Below are 18,801 nucleotides of genomic sequence, written 5' to 3'. Positions count from 1 at the left end.
TCCTTGGGCATCCACAGTTATCATTATCGACTGGCCAGAAGCAAATGCTGTTTGGGTCATACATTATTTTAAAGAAAAAATGGAAATTTTAGGGGTGCCTGGGTGGCTGAGTCGCTTAAGCGTCCGACTTAGGTCGCTCAGGTCATGATCTCATGGTTTGTGAGTCCGAGCCCCACATGGGGCTTGCTGCTGTCAGTATAGAACCCTAGACAGAAGATCTGTCCACTCTATGTCTGCCCCTCTCCCCATGTGCTCTCTCTGTCTCTTTCAAAACAATAAATAAATAAATAAATAAATAAATAAATAAATAAATAATAAAGAAATAAACATTTTTAAAAAATGGACATCTTGGGACCTGGGGGGACAGTGGAGACTTTAGTCCAAACTGCTCATCCCCAAATGAGAGAATCTGAGGTCCAGAAAAGTCCAGAACTCACCTTAAAGGGAGCTGTGGAATTAGGGATCGATCGGACTTGTGTTTTACCTTCCACTGCCTCAGCCTACGACGATGCCTTTCTTACATCTCTCGGTTTGGGATACTGTTTATGTTAGCACTCCCTTATTTTTCTTTGAGTTGGTATTTCAGTAAATAAGGCCGCTCCCTGTTAGTAACAGAGACTTAGGAGGCAGCTTTTCGAAGATACAGACCTACCTCCTTGCAGAAGTATCAGGATTATTAGAGAACACGTGTAATGTCACAAAGCACCCCTCCCCACCCCGCGCGCACTCTGCCACCCGAGGACTAACCTCACAAGCACATGAACTTCGTTGCCCGACAACACTGAGCTACGAATCAGCGAGTAGGAAGAACCAGCAGCAACAAACTCAGTGCTCTGGCCGTCAGAGTGGTGGCCAGGTGCCTGTGCATATATACACCCCACCACTCCCCACTTCTTAAAAATCCCTAGAATCACAGCTTGTGCCACTTGGGGGCAAGAGTCAGTTGGCGGTGGAAACAGTAACACAAAACGTACACAAGGACAGCTCGCGCCCGCCAGACGGCCACAACCGGACACGAGGAAGGAACAACAACAACAAAAAGGTAAGGCATCTTGAATCCACAGAAAAACCAAACACATCAACAATAGACAACAGCGACACGAGGTGGCAGCTCTGAAGCTCTGGGCACAGGAGACGTCCAGGGGGACCCGAATTACATGGCTCTCTCTTCTGGTCCCAAGGGAGGGTAAAGGAACCTCACGACTCAAGATTTACAGATGTGGCCTTACAAGTAAAATCGGCTTAGCGTCGTAGTGATACTTTCAAAAAGACATAAATCCCAGCATCTTCTATAATTTCTGCAAAACTGAGTCTCCCCTCCCATAGCAGCACTTGGACAGAAAGGGTTCGCGTGGTCAGAACAGGAAACGAGGCCGACGCCTGCCCCCCTCTCCCGCCTGGTCCCACAGACAAGACCCAGTTCAGAGACAGGATAATACACTGTGTGCAAGGTTAGCGCTGGCTCCCCGGTGAAGAGAAACACGAATAAACGTGCGATTCGTATCAGAACTCGGCAGAAACAGGTGGGGGAGGAGGGACAGGCTAGGTTTTAAATTACAAGCGAAAAAGAAAGAGGTCGTGCCGACAAAAAGAGTCACAGCGTCAAATTATGAGTGTACCTCCGAGATAAAGTAGAGTAGGGCTTCCCGTGACCAAACAAATGCGGCGTAAGATTTTAAAAAGTGGATCAAACTAGAAGAACTAAGACAAGGCTCCAGTGTGTGTTTGGAGAGGCAGGAACCCATTCTCACATCTGGCAAAGCATTATTTCAGCACATGGTTTTCTAAAGAAAGAAATCAAAGTTAATTGAGATCGATTTAGGGGAAGGAAAAAAAAAACTTACAAAAGCCAAAGATAAGGGAGACACACATCTTTTCCTCATATCTTAAAGTTCTCCTCAAAGTTCACATTGCATAAAAAATGAGAAAGGTGGTGCAATTCGGAATATCAAAGGTTGCTTTTGTTCACTAGGGAGAAAGAGCCCCAAAGTGAGGGAGGTTCAGGATAGGCATTTCAAGAAGGGTGAAATCGAAGCCACATTCTGGAAAGAGAGAGCAATAAAAACGCAGGCCCCGAAGTTATTATAACTGGACCAAGACCGCCAAACACCTAGAATTAAGGAAGGTCAGGAAAAGGAAACAAACAGAATCAATCTCTCTTCCTGTCTCTCGGTCTCTCTGTCTCTGTCTGTCTGTCTGTCTGTCTCTCTCTCTCTCTCTCTCACACACACACACACACACACGCCCATGTAGCACATTTTCGCAACAGGAGAGTAAAAAGAGGCCAAAGGCTGGTTGTCAGAGACCCCCTTCGACAAGGATCGTCACTAAAAGTAACCGCCCTTTAGAAGAAAACAAGCAAGAGACACTACAGACCAGCAGTGTTTCTTTGTCCATCCATTTGACTTAGTGACATCGTCCCTTTGGCTCGGTGTGAATGACAAAGGCTGATGTGAAGGATTCGCCCCCTCCCTGCTTGGCAGCTCTGGGACTTCAAAGAGGGAGAGGATCTCGCCCGGCAGGATTAAAACCAGAACAGAGCTCTGAACACAGGCTGGTAACCAGGAACACATGAGTCCCTCAACTCCAGCTCCGCAAGGGACTCCTGGCCTTGGCTGACGCTGTCCCTGCTTCCCTCCTCGTCCGTGGCCACCTCACCTACCTACCTGCCTACCTGCCTGGGGTGTCAGGAGATGCCTTAGTTAACATGCATAGGCTATGCTCTCAGAACGTTCGGGCAGCCGCGGGACTTGGGGACCGCTCGGGTTGCCTTATAACGGAGAACTCAAAAAAAAAGTCAAAACCTGGCAGAAACATGGCATAATAATTTAATATGCCTGCCTCTATGTTACTATAAAAAGAGCTGAACTTTAGATTGGTGTGTGGGGGTGTTTTCTCTGTGGCTCCAGGAAAGTTGGGATATTCCAATGTGGCAAGTGACACACGACCAACCTTGTTTTTTACGAACTTATGAGACGCACATAAATTCTAAGCAAATTGCCCCCGAATTAAAGGTAGTGCGGTATTAGGGCTACGGTGTTTATTTCAAATGAATGTACTCAATGCACCAATAACATACGAGGACCATTCTTTTGGAGTTTGCTCATGGGCTAAGAGTCAACTGATCGTTCCAGAAGCTGGGGAGTTCTCACCCAGATGATATTTCATAGTGTGAGCCTAAAATTCGATTTGTCTTCTTTAAAAACATTTTTTAATGTATTCATTTTTGAGACAGAGAGAGAGAAAGAGAGAGAGAGAGCGCGCGCGCATGACCCGGGGAGGGACAGAGAGAGGCGAAGCCACAGGATCTGAAGCAGGTTCCAGGCTCCAGGCTCTGAGCTGTCAGCACAGAGCCCGACGCGGGGCTCGAACTCACGGCCCATGAGATCATGACCTGAGCCTGAGTTGGATGCTTAACTGACTGAGCCACCCAGGCGCCCCACGATTTATTTTCAAGTAACTAGATTTGGGTACGGCAAAGGATCCAAATGCTTACGTTCAAAAGATAATAATGAAAAGTGGAATGTACTTTGTAAGCGCACTGACATTTTCAGCAAAAGACATCAGGGATCCTGAAACAGATGCATTCCTTTCTCTACCAGATGAGTATTTTGAGAAGCTCCTACATTTCAAGTAAAAGAATTAGAAAATAAGGCCTGGGCTCCTCTTTGCTTCTAATTTTGTGACCCCCCCCTCCTCCCCCCACGAGGGTTAAAAGTACTACCTTGTTAATCCAGAGAACCCAACATACTTAGATTGTCATGAAATCTGGGAGTGAGTCACAGGATGATCAGCCCTCCTCCATAACCAAAGCAAGCGAGACAGAGAGACAAGTCCTTACGTGGTTTTCAAAAACCCGAGAAACATCCAGAACTCAGTGTCCACAGAACTGGATTCCCAAACCCATGTCTCTCCGGCTTCCTCAAGTGTCATGTGCCTCCAGGAGTTAGGAAAAACAAGTGGAAAACGTAAGTGAAACAAGCACGCTAAATAAGATTACGGTCGTGCCTTGGAGAACATTCTCAACGAAGTTCTTGCTGTCACAACCCAGTGTCCGTTCCAGGAAGCCAGTGTCATCTGAAATCAGGAGCCAGTCTTTTCCACGGGGGTTCTCAAACCCACTGCACCCCAATACAAAACTCTTCCTTCAACGTCTCCCACACAGAGCCAAGCAGAATTTGGGGCATCCCGTAACTCCACACCCGGCAAGGAGTACGGTATCTTCTGGCCACTTTTCTCTGGATTCACAAACAGCTGCTCCATCACAAAATAACCAGGTTGCCCTGGGAATGAAGCTCTCCGCACATTCTTTTCAGTCCTATGCCACTGACTACACCGTTTTCCACATTTTCCCAGCTCTGAAATCTGGATGCATCTTACGGTCAATGGCATGCCACTGGCTTGCTTACTCATGTCTTTCCCCTTGGTGGCAGACGAAATGTTGGTTCATTTTATAACCAGTGCCATCTTAAATTTATGAAACATGGTCATTCAGTTCTGACAGCAACCCCGTAAGGTCAACCGTCACTCATGCCCCAGGACAAGAAACCAGGCCTGAGAAGAAGAGGGACGTCAGTAAGGAGGGCCAAGTAGAGGCAGGGTCTGGGGCTCTGGGGAGAATCCCTCCCCAAGGCTGCACCCTCACCACTGCCCGGATGTCTGAGAAGGAAGGAAGGCTGGGCTAATGGAGGCCACGTGCAGAGCGCGTCCCTACCCGGTCTTGTCACGGCCGTGGAAAGAGCAGGGCTGTTATCACAGTAAGAGATGGGACCACCTAGAAAGACACAGGCTATAGAGGGACTCAGTGGGAGAGGGTGAAGAAATAAATGCCCAGAATCTCACGATTTATGACGGAATTAAAGCATCAGGAGAGGAAAGGAACCCTCTACATACAAAAGGCTCTCCCATGAGCTTAAAAGCTATGCAGCAACAGGCCCCAGATGCATTTCAGTATTTCTTTTCTTTTTGCTAATGTTTATTTATTTTTGAAAGAGAGAGAGGGGGGGGGGGGGACAAAGTGCGAGTGGAAAAAGAGCAGAGAGAGAGGGAGACACAGAATCCGAAGCAGGCTTCAGGCTCCGATCTGTCAGCACAGAGCCCGATGCGGGGCTCGAACTGGCGAACCGTGAGATCACGACCTGAGCCGAAATCGGATGCTTAACCGACTGAGCCGCCCAGGCACCCCCATTTCAGTATTTCTTAGATAATCAACAGAGCTGTTGTTTTCTTTGGTTAATCATATTATTCAGACTTAAACTGAGGGCCATGTATCGGGACGCGTGCATCCTGGGTGGATGCCTGACTTCTCTTGGTGAATAATACACAGGAAAAACAGGGCAAGTAGGAGCCCCATTTACAAATACGCTACAGCCAGCAGCATGTGGTGGCCTTGTATGGGTGTCTAGAGACCTAATGGTATTGGAAAACTCTTATTAGGTTGTCTCAAGCCCGATTGTGTATAGCTTCTCTTCAAGGCAGACCCCCTGCCATAGATGCTTCTGGAAAGTCACTTCCTGCTCACATTTGGGAGGGGAAAAAAGCAACAGTACACCTAGGGAAGACCTCCACCACCACCTCCCACCACCATTCACCCAACACCCACATACCAATCACGTAGAAGGACTTATTCTGAATGTGTATGTTTTTGCATTCAGATACAGCCAACATCTCATGTCATAAGAAGCTTCATCTGACCAGTGGGCCTTTTCATTATGACACACACAAGAAGCCAAGCAGGAAGTTACAGATGGGGGTGAATCACTGTTGCCCTCTCCTGATAGTCTTTTTAACTCTTCGGTGCGGGAAACATTAAAACCATATATTAAACGCAGCATCTAGCTCTGTGTCACGTTTTTCTCATTTAACACATTGCCATTTGAGTCCTTCGAAAAATATAAAAAATCTTGGATTAACCTCAAAGGGAACATGCACGTAGGCAAACGGAGTCCATTTGAAGAGCCTATTTCTCCAACACGGTGTTGCTTCAGTATCAGACAAGTTGACAACATGTGCTACCAGCTCGAGACCCAGGACTGGGGTGGAGATAGGGAGATTCATCCAGATGCGTGTATACACGCTGACACACACAGATATACACCCACCTATCCGTCTACAATCCATCCACCCATCCATCCACCCATCTATCTCCTAACATTATCATTATTCACAGGGCACATGAAAAAGACTTTCACACATTCCTCATCTCTCAGAAGACTCATGGGGCAGATGTTGCATAGATGACACAGAGAACCTGAACTCTCTCTTTTCCATCTTTCCTCATCCCTTCCTTTCTCGTCTAGAAGGTGTTTCCCTCTGTTCGGCATATCCCTTCAGAAAACACTGAGCTAGAGACGGCCCCCTCAGGACCCCCTGTAGAATTTCCCTGCTCTGAACTCACTGGATTTCTCTTTGGCTCTGGGCAGGTCTAAGGTGACCCCGGGAATTCTCTTTGCTCGGATACCTGTCTCCCAGCTCCCACATTTATTAAAATATGAGCATTTTCAGGGTAGGATCATTTATACATTTGATACTAGCATCAAAAGAGCTTCTTAACATCACGTTTGCTGATGTTCATATTAACCATTAAAGTCATGAAATCAGGGCGTCTGGGCGGCTCAGTCCATTAAGTGTCCGACTTTGCTTAGGTCATGATCTCACAGTTTGTGGGTTCGAGCCCGCATTGGGGTCTGTGCTGACAGCTCGGAGACTGGAGCCTGCTTCAGATTCTGTGTTGCCTTCTCTCTCTCTCTGCCCCTCCCCGCTCTCACTCTGTCTCTCAAAAATAAATAAAAAAAAAAGTTTTTAAAAGTCATGAACTTATATTACAGCCCAATCATAATGCAGTCAGTGGGGTCCCAAAACTTCTATCCCATCGCAATGAGGGATCCACGTTTGTGAGATCAATGGATTTTGCATCCAACGGCCAGGAATCCAGAGGCTGACCGTCCCTGGCAATACGTCTGTAGTCACCCGCACGGAGCATCGCAGGGTCTTGCCTTAAATCTGTGGAGGCATAAACTGGGGACTCTATGTAGCCAGGCACATACAAATAAAATAAGGCTTACTGGAAATTAAAATCTCCCAAGCAACAGAGAAGCATTCAGTGCGGAGCAGAAATCCTAGAAATATTGTGGAAGACCGGAGCTTTGCAGAAAAACTTCAGGGAAAGAATAGTTAGGTCTCACGCAACGAAGACTAGATTTCAGCGAACCTTGAGGAATTAGAAACCCGGCACACATAATTTTAAAATGACTTCTGTTTCCTTGCCCAGGGCTGTGCAGGATGCCCTCTGAAACATCGGAGAGAACTAAAGGAGACTCTGTCAGCAACGGAAGGGTGAAGGGTGCATGGTTTCAGATGTGCAGGAGTTGCGTCCTGAAGACTGACCACCCAGCCCGAGGCTGGAGTTGACTACAGTACCTGGAGCGTTCTTATCACAAAAATAAACAAATAAAGAGGGAGGGAGGAAGCTTTTTGGGGCGATGGATGCATTTGTGGTGGAGACTGTGGTGGTGGTTTCATTGGTAGATACTCTTCTTGGACTCATTAAGTTGTACACGTGAAATACGTATGGCTTTCTGTGTGTTAATCAAGCCTCAATAAAAAGGTTAAGAAAAAAAAAAAAGGAACAATGTGTAAGTGATGTTAATAGCTTCTTTGTTCTCCTACAAAGAAACGTATTTTTTCCCATAGGCTTCTTTCCTTCTTTAGAGATGAACTCAAAGTATAAAAACATGTGTGGAAGCATCCTGTTTATAAGTTTTAGGTCGGAGGAAATGCAAAGATCACCATGACTGCCCCTGTAGACCTCCTGCGCCCCCTGAGTTTGGTGGGGCTGGCGTTCGATGTTCCTTTTTGTTTTCCTAATCACTGCCGTCACCTAACGGTCAGAGGATATGCATCCAAAGCCTTCATCTTATTTTTATCTAGTTTTATTTTTCGGTAATCCATTGGCGATGAAAAGAGAACTTTGGGAACCGCGTCCTGCTCCAACTGCCACAAGGAGCTTGCTGAGAGCTTGTTAGAGATGCAGATTCTGGTCCCCAGCCCTGCGAACAGTCCACTCCACAACATCCCGCGCGATCCGGGCATACTACATCCTCACATGGGCAAGTTCAAATACAGCTGCCTCACCCTTGTCTGGAGTCTCGATTGTTTCAACTGTAAAGACGACATTAATCACAGCTGCCCACCTTCCAACCAGGGATGTTAACTGGACTCGGTGAGCTAGGATGTGGAAAAGGTTTTATAAACTTTCCTATTATGTTTCAATTATTATCACATTCTAGAAAGTTGACGAGACTGACCCAAATGCTCCACGTGGTTCAAGCCGTGGTTTGGATTACCCATTCCTAGTCATGTGGTTCTAACAAGCCAGATGCCCGAAAAGTATAAAGTCTCTTATGTGTAAGTAGTCACTTCTCTTTGTAAAAACTAGTTTTGAAAGTCATGTGCCTTTATCTCACGGGGGGAGAACACAAGCTAACACCTCTTCTTTTGATGTTAAGAGGACATTAGTCACTCTAGCCCCATGTGATTTCACCTTTTTGGTCCCTGATCAGTTCTTGCAGAGTTTTCAGTTGTAGTTCTACATTAGTTTGTTTGGTATTAATAAAACACAAGCTTCGTGTGAGAAGGGATCTGGGTCTTCTGGTCAAAACTGTAGCCTCAGCTTCTGGTACATTCCTTGGCATGCTGTTGGCATTCTTTATATGATGACTAAATGAATGGATGGGTGAATGGATGAATAGATAAATGCACAGGTGGGTGGGTGGATGGATAGATGGATAGATGGGTGGATGGATAGATGGATGGATGGATGGATGGATGGTGGATGGATGGATGGATGGATGATAGATGGATAGATGGATGGATGGGTGGATGGATGGTGGACGGATGGATGGTGGATGGATGGATGGATGGATAGATGGATGGTGGATGGATGGATGGATGGATGGATGGTGGATGGATGGATGGTAGATGGATAGATGGATGGATGGATAGATGGATGGATGGATGGATGGATGGATGGGTGGATGGATGGATGGTGGATGGATGGATGGATAGATGGATGGTGGATGGATGGATGGATGGATGGTGGATGGATGGATGGATGGTAGATGGATAGATGGATGGATGGATAGATGGATGGATGGATGGATGGATGGATGGGTGGATGGATGGATGGATGGATGGTGGATGGATGGATGGAGATACCATGTTCTTACAACATAATCTGTATTTCTCTCCCCAAAATAGCCCATGGCACACAACTGATATTCCTCAAACTCCCAAAAAGGTCTTCTCTTCTGGGATGTGGGATCCCTGATGTTTTTTATTTTAACTTTCCCTAAAAGCTCATGAGTTTTTAATAAACTTGTACAAGGACGTGTTCCTACAGCGGCTTTGCTAAGAAACTTGTGGGATGATGCTATCCTTCTGATTTTTGAAGCTTACTCGCCCAGCTTGGAATGCAGGTGATTCAGGTTTCAAGAGGCACAGAGGATTCTCAGAACAGCACCCCAGGCCCACAGGGAGACACAGTCTTTTGCTGTCACAGTCTGTTGGAACGGTCTTTTTCTGAGCACCAAGGGAGGGATGGTATGTCACCCCTCTCGTGTGCAGAAGGAGCTCCGCGTGAAATACAGGCAGCCCTCTGCTTGGCCTTTGCAAACCACACATGTGCACACTAAAAATACAGTGCAGTGCACATCTGGGATGTGTCTCCTCCGTGAATCTCTGACACATGGATTCATTGTTTTCGATAAAATTCCAAGAATTCTATTCATGAGAAAGTTCTGGCACAATGGAAAACCCTGGCAAGCGCAAGATAGGAACAGCAGATGTCCCGGCCTCCACCCACAGTGCTGCCGCTGCTGGCTCAGCTTGTTTCCATCAGGTTTCTATCTCGTGCCTGCAAACTTCTAATCCGAGCCTCTCTCTAAAAGGAGCGTGAGAGCAGCCTTACATTCAAAACAAAGTTGATGGGGCGCCAGGGTGGCTCAGTCGGCTGAGCGGCCGACTCTTGATTTCGGCTCAAGTCATGACCCCAGGATCGTGGGATCGAACCCATGCTTAGCTCAGAGCCCGCTTTAGATTCTCTCTCTCTCCCCCCCTCTGTCCTTCTCCCCTACTCACGCTCTCTCTCTCTCTCTCTCTCAAATAAAACATAAATAAATAAATAAATAAATAAATAAATAAATAAATAATTGGTGCAGTTCCTTCCAAACGTGAGAGCAGATTCGACCCGCAAGTGCCCGCTGAGGCACATGGGGGTTTAACAGAACAGCAAGAATGCAGGGTCCCTGGTTCCAGATGTAGCCACCCACTCAGTGAGGCCACTCGGTGAGGCCCAGCCCTGGGGCCACCACTCCTTAGGTCTGAAATGAGGGTCTGCTCTTCTGATGTTTCCTAAGGTCCCTTCTTGTACCCAAATAAAATCTATTTTATTTAACTAGTGACATTCTCTTCCTTCCATGGCCACAAGGCAAGCTCCATCTTCTCTACCTGTGACCGCCTTTCTCTACCTCTGAGCAGATGTTGGGGGGTGGGGGGAGTGTCGGCGGAGGTCTCCCCTAGGCGCATCTAATCTACCACTTGTGCAGTTGTCAAAAAGTTTTTATAGGGGCGCCTGGGTGTCTCAGTCGGTTAAGCGTCCGACTTCAGCTCAGGTCACGATCTCACGGTCCGTGAGTTCGAGCCCTGTGTCGGGCTCTGGGTTGATGGCTCAGAGCCTGGAGCCTGCTTCCAATTCTGTGTCTCCCTCTCTCTCTGCCCTCCCCCCCCCCCCATTCATGCTCTGTCTCTCTCTGTCTCAAAAATAAATAAACGTTAACAAAATTTTTTTTAAAGTTTTTATAAGGTCAGCTTTAGGCTCCGTTCATGCAGCCCCAGATTTGAATTGCCCACGCCCCACGAACATCTTCCTTGCTCACCGTGAGAAGGTAGGTGAGACCTTGAGAACTCATTTCACGTCTTCAGGTGTGGTTAGGATGTAATCTCCTGCATGGGGACTCTAGGGCCGTTTGGCACATCAATCACACCAATGATAACAAAGTAAGGTTCTACTAACCAAAGCCTTACAGAAGCCAGGACGAGCGGGTGAGGAAGTCGAGCGCATGTACGAAGCCCCCACGACTCACAGGGTCCAAAGACCTCCCTCCCTTCCTTTCCATCCCCATTCTCGAATAATTGTCGGCACAGACCACATACTGTATACAGCAGACCCGAACGTGGACACTTTCTCTTTCTTAGACACCGACTCCCGCTGTGGAAAGAGCCAAGCGCTCCCCCACTGCGAGGGTCTCATCCCTGCCAAGCTCCTGCTTCGGCTCTGTGAGTAATGATGCCTCCCTCCCCGGGGCCGGGAGGCTAAGCCTGTGCTCTGCAGAGATTTTCCAGTACATAAATCTGCCCTAGTTTCTGCACAGGAAGGAGACCAAGTAGCCAGGGTATCATAACCTTTGTTCATGCTCGGGGCTGACCTCATTCTTCTCCCATGATGTAGTCTGGAACACCAGGGAGCACCCTGTCATCGGAACACTTTTCACGCACCAACAAGCTGGCCGCAGCGAGACTTGATTTTTACGACTCTGGGAGCGTTGATCTCAAAACCTACTGCACTTGAGTTATTCATTGTAAACTTGCCCGACAATTTCAAACCACACATACATATATCATACCCAACGGGGCTCTCTTGGGAGTCCGCCCTGCACCCCTCTGTAAATTGGTCTACGTTAGAAGTCAGAATCGCTCTTTAAAACTCTGTAGATCCATTCATACCCAAACCAGTCTAACTTGCAGAACAGCAGGTGGCCTGAAACTTTTAATGAGGCCTACACACGGGTCTAAACCTCGGTTTTTGGATTGGCTCTTTATTTGGAACCTCTTCACTTACTGTACTGAATCCTCATGGAGAAAACAGACCCACTGATGTCCGCGGGCCCATCTTTTCCATGCGGAGGAGGAGGCTTCCGGGGCTCAGGCCCATGCGGAACAAAGACGCCTGCTGGATGGGTGAGAGGTGGGCACCGGCCTCCCCAGCCCCGTGGCCGGTGCAGAGCAAGCTCCCTTCGGAGGGGTGGGGTTTTATGTCACTCACCCACTTGGTTTGCATAATGAGCCTTTGTGCATATCACCCCTCTATTGTCTGCCTCTGGAACAAAAGATGATTTGCCCGCCCTGTCTTCTAACCCGGCAGAGGGCGCAGATCGCTACCGTAAGCACAGGCGCCCTTGAAATCAATCTAAAAATTAAAACGAGGTATACGGAGCTGTGTAACTGGAAGTCACAAAGCCACTTCCGCCCCTGTTCCATCCGACGCCACGAGCTCCTGATCCCCAACTGAACAGACACGTCCCCCTCTAGAGTCCCCGTCAAGCCGGGGGCCAGACGGGCCCCCCTGGGCCCTGACATCCGAGGCTGGACTGTAACTCGTGCCTCTGACGCTGACGCAGAAGTGTCCCAATCGCGACGCGCTCCCACAGGACCCATCCTTGCGCGCGGGGCTCCCTACCACCCGCTGGGTTCTCGCTCGTGTGAATGTCGCCAACCTTCACCTTTGCTTCCGCGCAGAAGAGCATCTGTGTGCCAGCGGGCGGGGGCGACGAAAACAGCCATGCCTCGTCAAGTTTCTGGTAGCTCCTTAAGGCACCCTCGTTCCCGCGGGCTCCTCAAACCTGGCGTCGCGGGCAGAAGTGGCCTCGCCGGGCAACGCGCTCTCGGTGGCGCCTTCCGATCTACGCTGGCCCGCGTTCTCTCTCTTACCCCCACTCAAGGGCAGGCAACAGACAACCTTTATAATTCAAACTAAGTAAGTGCGTAACTTGTGGAGGGAATCCGAACCTTGCTTTTCAAAGGCTGATGCTGGAATCAGTGGCAGCGGCAGCAGCGGGGACCCCTGTTATGTACACAGACCAACCCCCCCAGATGCCTTCCTTCCTGAAAGGCACGACTAGTTTTCACCTTGTAAGAGACATTCTATCTCTCTTTGAAGTTCTACTATTTTCAAAACGGAGTGTGATCCGAACGCACGTATTGTGCACGCCGCGTGTACACCACAAGCCACACGTAACGAGACGTTATACCCACCGTCTGTCGCCTATGCGACGAGAACTCCCCTTATCATCACACACGGACGCTTTGGGAACTCAGGATACCTGCTTTTCACTCAGAGGGCCTGGACCTGGCGTTTTTGAGAGATTTTGCACATATAAGAGATATCGCATCGAGGCTTCCCCCACCCATCTCGGCCACCTCTTAAAAAGGGGAGCCCTCAGGGAAACCAACCTCTGGCAATCAAAATGAACGACAAAGGGGTGCCTGGGTGGCTCAGTCAGCTAAGCTTCTGGCTTCGGCTCAGGTCATGATCTTGCTGTTCATGGGTTCGAGCCCCGCGTCAGGCTCTGTGCTGACAGCTCGGAGCCTGGGGCCTGCTTCGGATTCCGTGTCTCCCTCTCCCTCTGCACCGGCACCCCCCCCCCCCCCATGCTCATGCTCTGTCTCTGTCTCTCAAAAATAAATGAATGTTAAAAAAAATTTTTTTAGGGGCGCCTGGGTGGCTCAGTCAGTTAAGCGTCTGACTTAAGCTCAGGTTATGATCTCATGGTCTGTGGGTTTGAGCCCCACGTCGGGCTTTGTGCTGACAGCTCGGAGTCCGCAGCCTGCCTAGGATCCTGTGTCTCCCTCTCTCTCTGCCCCTCCCCCACTCATACTCTCTCTCGCTCTCTTTCAAAAATAAATCAACATTAAAAAAATAAGTACCACAGACTGGGCAGCTTCAACAAGAGTAACTGATACTCTCACAGCTCTGGAGGCTGAACATCCAGAATCAAATTGTTAGCAGAGCTGGTTCCTTTCCAGGGCTGTGAGGGAGGGATCTGCTCCAGGCTTCGCTTCTTGGCTTGTAGATGGCTGTCTTCCCCCCCGTGGCTTCACTGAGTGTATGCGAGTCTCGTGTCTCGGACAAGTTTCCCCTTTTTATAAGGACACCGGCTATGTTGGACGAGTCTGATGACTTCGTCTTTACTTGAAAACGAATGTGAAGACTGGCTCTCTGAACAAGGTCACATTCTGAGGTTATGGGGAGTAGGACTCTCATACGTGAATACGGGGGCACAGTTCAGCCTGTAACGATCTGTAAGCTCCCAGAGAGCACAGAATATGTCCACTTCATTCATGGCTGTACCCCACCCACCTAGCACAGTGGGAGGTACCAGACTAAGCCTGGTGGGTCAGTAGTTCTCAAAGTGTGTTCCAGGAACCTCCTGGGGTCCCAAGACCCTTCCAGGCAGTCTGCTGGTCCACGCTATTTTCGTAATATACTAAGATGTTATCTGCCTTTTCCATTCTGAGCCTCTCACCGGAGTGCAATGAAGTTTTCCAGAGACTGCAGGACATGTGATATCACAGCAGATTGAACACAGAAGCAGATACGAGAACCCAGCTGTCTTCTATTAAGCCAGACGTTAAAGAGATTTACAAAAATATAGAACAATGCCACTCTTCTCGCTAAATATGTCTTTGGGAAATAGAGCTATTTTTCATAGAAATCTGTTCTCTACAGTAATACATAATGAGTTTATTACCATTATCGTAAAATGAATTCACAGGGGCGCCTGGGGGGCTCAGTCGGTTAAGCGTCCGACTTCGGCTCAGGTCACGGTATCGCGATCTGTGAGTTCGAGCCCCGCATCCGGCTCTGTGCTGACAGCTTGGAGCCTGGAGCCTGCTTCAGATTCTATGTCTCCCTCTCTCTCTGCTCCTCCCCTGCTCACGCTGTCTCTCTCTATCTCTCAAGAATGAATAAACATTAAAAAAAATATATCGAATAAATAAATAAAATGAATTCATGAATAAATGTTTTTTGAAAACATCTTAGTTTTTATATCTAATTCAGTAAATGTCAGCAGATATAACCCATGTAAACAATGGCTTCTTAGCATCTTCAATCATTTTTTTAGTATTTATTTATTTTTGAGAGAAGAGAGACAGAGCACGAGTGGGGGAGGGGCAGAGAGAGAGAGGGAGACACAGAATCCAAGGTTGAGCTGTCAGCACAACCGCAAGATCATGACCTCACGTGGGTCTCGAACTCACAAACCGCAAGATCATGACCTCAGCTGAAGTCAGACGCTTAACTGACTGAGCCACCCAGGCACCCCTTGGATCATTTTTAATAGTATAAAGAAGTCCTGAAGCCAAAAGTTTGGGGACCTCTGTTGCAGGGATTTAAATGGGTGGGGACACAGTCTATCTTCTCTGAAGTAACCCACAGTCTTACGGCAATAACGCACTTTACAAAGAACACATTTTTCGTAGCTAAAGGCTACAAAACACGAAGCCTGTTGGCCATTCCCATTAGTTGGCACCAGGGAGTTCTCATTAAAAAAAAAAAAAAGGCCAATCTTGAGCCTCCCAAGATAGCACTTAGCGATGTGTTAAATTTGGAAGTTAACGCACTTAACAAAAACCAAGAGTCTGGGGGTTGGCATTTTCATGCATCTCGGCTGCTGAGTGCTGGTCCCCAGACTCTCCCACACTGGGCAGAATCTACTAAAGACGCAGGCCGCCCATCTCCTGCTAGCTACAAACTACCTAGCAACATCTGTTTCCAGCTGAGACTTCTAGAAGGCACTGTGTCTTTTGGCAAAATGGGAGGAGGTCTGTTGAAGGACCACAGACCAGCAGGAAATGAGCAGAGGCTATATAGACCACCTACCCGCTGCCAAGCTGGCTGTGGTTCTGGAGCAGAGCCAGCTTGACAGAGTGGTCCCTGGGGCCGTGGGCCGCAGAAGCCAAGCACAGATGCTCTGCCCGTCTCCCAGCGTGTCTGTCTTGGTTCACCTGGCGCCTCTCCGGACTGGGAAGCGGCACTCTCCAATGAATGCTAAGGACCACTCTTTTTTTTTTTTTTTTTTTTTTTTCATGACCAGGATATTTTAAGTTTTAAGCTCATCTCTTCAACACCTGGACATTGGAAGATGCTTCCTGTTTATTTCCTCTCTGAACACTGCACGTGAATAATTTTAAAACAGATTCTTGGGGTGCCTGGGTAGCTCAATCGGTTAAGCATCTGACTCTTGGTTTTGGCTTAGGTCATGGTCTCATGGTGCATGAGATCAAGCCCCCCCGTGGGGCTGTGGGCTCACGGCACAGAGCCTGCTTCGGATTCTCTGTCTCCCTCGCTCTCTTCCCCTCCCCCCACGTTCTGTCTCTCTAAATAAATACATAAACAAATGCTCAAAAAAATAAAAAAATAAAACGGATTCTCAAAAGGCATGCATTCAATTCAAATAACCAGTAGTTGGACACCCACGACGTGCAAAGCAACCACAGTAGGCGCTGGGGGTGGTGACAGGAAGCTGGACTGTCCTCAAAGTCCTTATTCTCAACAGACTGTAATTACTTTAACAGAGGGACAAAATACCCCAAGAGAAACAAAGAAGAGATACTCCAGGACAGGGGGAGTGGAGGCTCCTTGAGAGCAAGGATTTGTTTCCCTCTTTCAAAGATGTTTCTCCGGCGCCTGGGAAAGTGCCCACACACGGCGCACGCATGGTGATTATTTGTTGTGTGCATTCATAGCATGTGGGTGCTGAGGGTGATGCCAAGTTTTCTGACTGCCTGGACGGTGGAGGGAGGGGGGAAGAAGGAAGGAATTGGTGTTCATTGACCTTGAAGAACGGAGGGAACTAGACGTGTGGACCTGGCGAGGAGCATTTTCAGGTGGAACACCCATGAGGAGAAGGCACAGAAGCAGAACCATCCTCTCTAAGTAGGGGAGGACCCAGGATGATGAGGGGTGGCCACACTGTGGAAGCTCAGATTGGATCCACAGACTGGCCCTCGTTTCTGAAGGCCGTGGACGCCCCTTCCAGAGTCTGCCTTTCATTCTGCACAAAACGTGGGCATCTTTTTTGTGTATCTCCGTGTGTTCTCCATCCTGGCCACCGTTGTCTCACATCCTTCCATCCGTGATATTAGTCATCTCCTCTAGTGTAGGATTATATCCCTCCTATTTAGATGAGGCACACGCTTGACTGTGATTTAGATTAATTTTAAAATGTAATTAGTTCATTTTGCATTAGCAGGCGAGCTTTAATTTCCTACATCCTGTACCTAAGATGGCCCCTCATGGGCCCACAGTTCTGCAAGACCCGGTGCCCAATGGGAGGGGCTGTGCATTGAAGCAAAAATAAAAGCAATTTAAAGAAAGCACGTTTGGAAAATCCCATCTAAGGATGGGCAATTCTCCCATGTGGTAAAACGGCACTGACAACCAAAACGGGCACGGTGTCCACGGAGCATCAGCTCTTACATACCTGGGCCACGACTTGCGTTAACCAACTTTAGCAACGGTTACTTTCATTGGTTTGGGACTATGGTCCCTTTGGATGTGGGACAACCTACGACACGTGACGAGATCATGTGTAAACTGAAAAGCGGGGCCACTTTACAGTAATAATAATCCAACTGTGTCACCCCACTGCCCCCAAACGAAGTCCGACTTGCCAAGGTATCCTGGCCCCTAGGAACCCTAAGTCCTGCAAAGTAGGATCTTGAGCTTGTTATTCTTGTTGACTGCTCTTGAATTCACTTGTTAGGGACCTGAGCAAGAACAGTAATTTCCAAGCAATCGGAAGAGGCAGGATAACTTGGCAAAGGGTGGCCGACACCACTTGACTGTCATGGAAAACCCTCTTTTTCTACCAATTCAAGAAACATGTGGATGTGCTGTGGAGACTCCAGATCCAATCTTAGGATTCAAGTCCCTGAGTGAAGGACCCAGCTCTTTATCTGGATGAGGTCCCGCCTGGTATTTTGGAGGGAGATCCAATATACCACAAAGGCCATAAGCAAGAGCACATCGATGTCAATGCTGCCACTGAACGCTCCCGAGGAAGTGTGTACGTTCAGAAGCATTGGAGGGAATGAGCTCGGGGCACATCAATGTCAATGCTGCCACTGAACGCTCTCGAGGAAGTGTGTACGTTCAGAAGCATTGGAGGGAATGAGCTCGGGGCACATCAATGTCAATGCTGCCACTGAACGCTCCCGAGGAAGTGTGTACGTTCAGAAGCATTGGAGGGAATGAGCTCGGGTCTTGCCCTGTTGCCGCAAACCCGTCTCCTTCCTCCTACCTCGCCCTGGGATTCTTCACTTTCCCGAAAAGGAGTCAGACACCAAAATGTGAGATCAGAACCACACATTTTCAAGAAACAAGGGCATTACGCCAGCAAGTTAGGTGCAGCGGAGGCACGTATGTTCGTGGGGATTGAGGAGGAGAAGAGGGAGGTCAGGAGGTAAGTCCGTGGGGAACCGACAGACACAGAGCGAAGGGTCTTGGAATTGCCAAGGCGTTCACGACAAATCGCCCACTTCAAAGGACTTGGATCTGAGGGACAAATCGCCCACTTCAAAGGACTTGGATCTGAGGCCAGAGAAAGAGCTGCTAATTTGCATCTTGACGATGGGGGTTCCAAGAATTAGTACCTCCTTCCCAACACCCAAAAACAGAAAAGCAATACAGACGCCTGTCACACAGTCAGGTGGTTAATTCCGAGTAAAGTCTGCGTACCAACACAACATGCACGCATTCCTGGCCTAGGACGCAGAAGTGAGCCGAAGTAACAAAATACACAAGCACACTGGCAGTGTGTCGGTGCGGGTATGTCACCCGCATCCACGGGCTCCATGCACACCTGACCCGGGGTCGTTCGTGCTGCGGCCTGTTACCCACTCTAGGAGTTACTCAAGCCTTTGTGTTTCTCCCACCAGCTTCCTGCCTTCTTAAAACATCCA

The 18,801-nt window shown here is 48.4% G+C and overlaps 1 protein-coding gene across 16 annotated transcripts in view; it reads right to left on the bottom strand.

Annotated features, from left to right (window-relative positions):
* Nucleotides 1-18,801, bottom strand: part of ERG (ETS transcription factor ERG) — a 267,584-nt gene that overhangs the window by 63,946 nt on the left and 184,837 nt on the right. The window contains exon 1 of one of the 16 annotated variants that reach the window (XM_045501379.1): nt 1,620-1,778. The exons of the other annotated variants lie outside the window; for them this stretch is intronic. Within the exon in view, the coding sequence (XP_045357335.1) occupies nt 1,620-1,745 (126 nt within the window). The 5' untranslated portion in view covers nt 1,746-1,778. Of the gene's footprint in view, nt 1-1,619; nt 1,779-18,801 lie in introns of those variants that run through there. 16 annotated transcript variants of the gene reach the window in all.

Source organism: Leopardus geoffroyi, chromosome C2 (genome assembly GCF_018350155.1).
Source record: "Leopardus geoffroyi isolate Oge1 chromosome C2, O.geoffroyi_Oge1_pat1.0, whole genome shotgun sequence".
NCBI lineage: Eukaryota > Metazoa > Chordata > Mammalia > Carnivora > Felidae > Leopardus > Leopardus geoffroyi.
The sequence above is the reverse complement of the archived record's forward strand: the minus strand, read 5'-3'. Positions and strand labels throughout refer to the sequence as shown.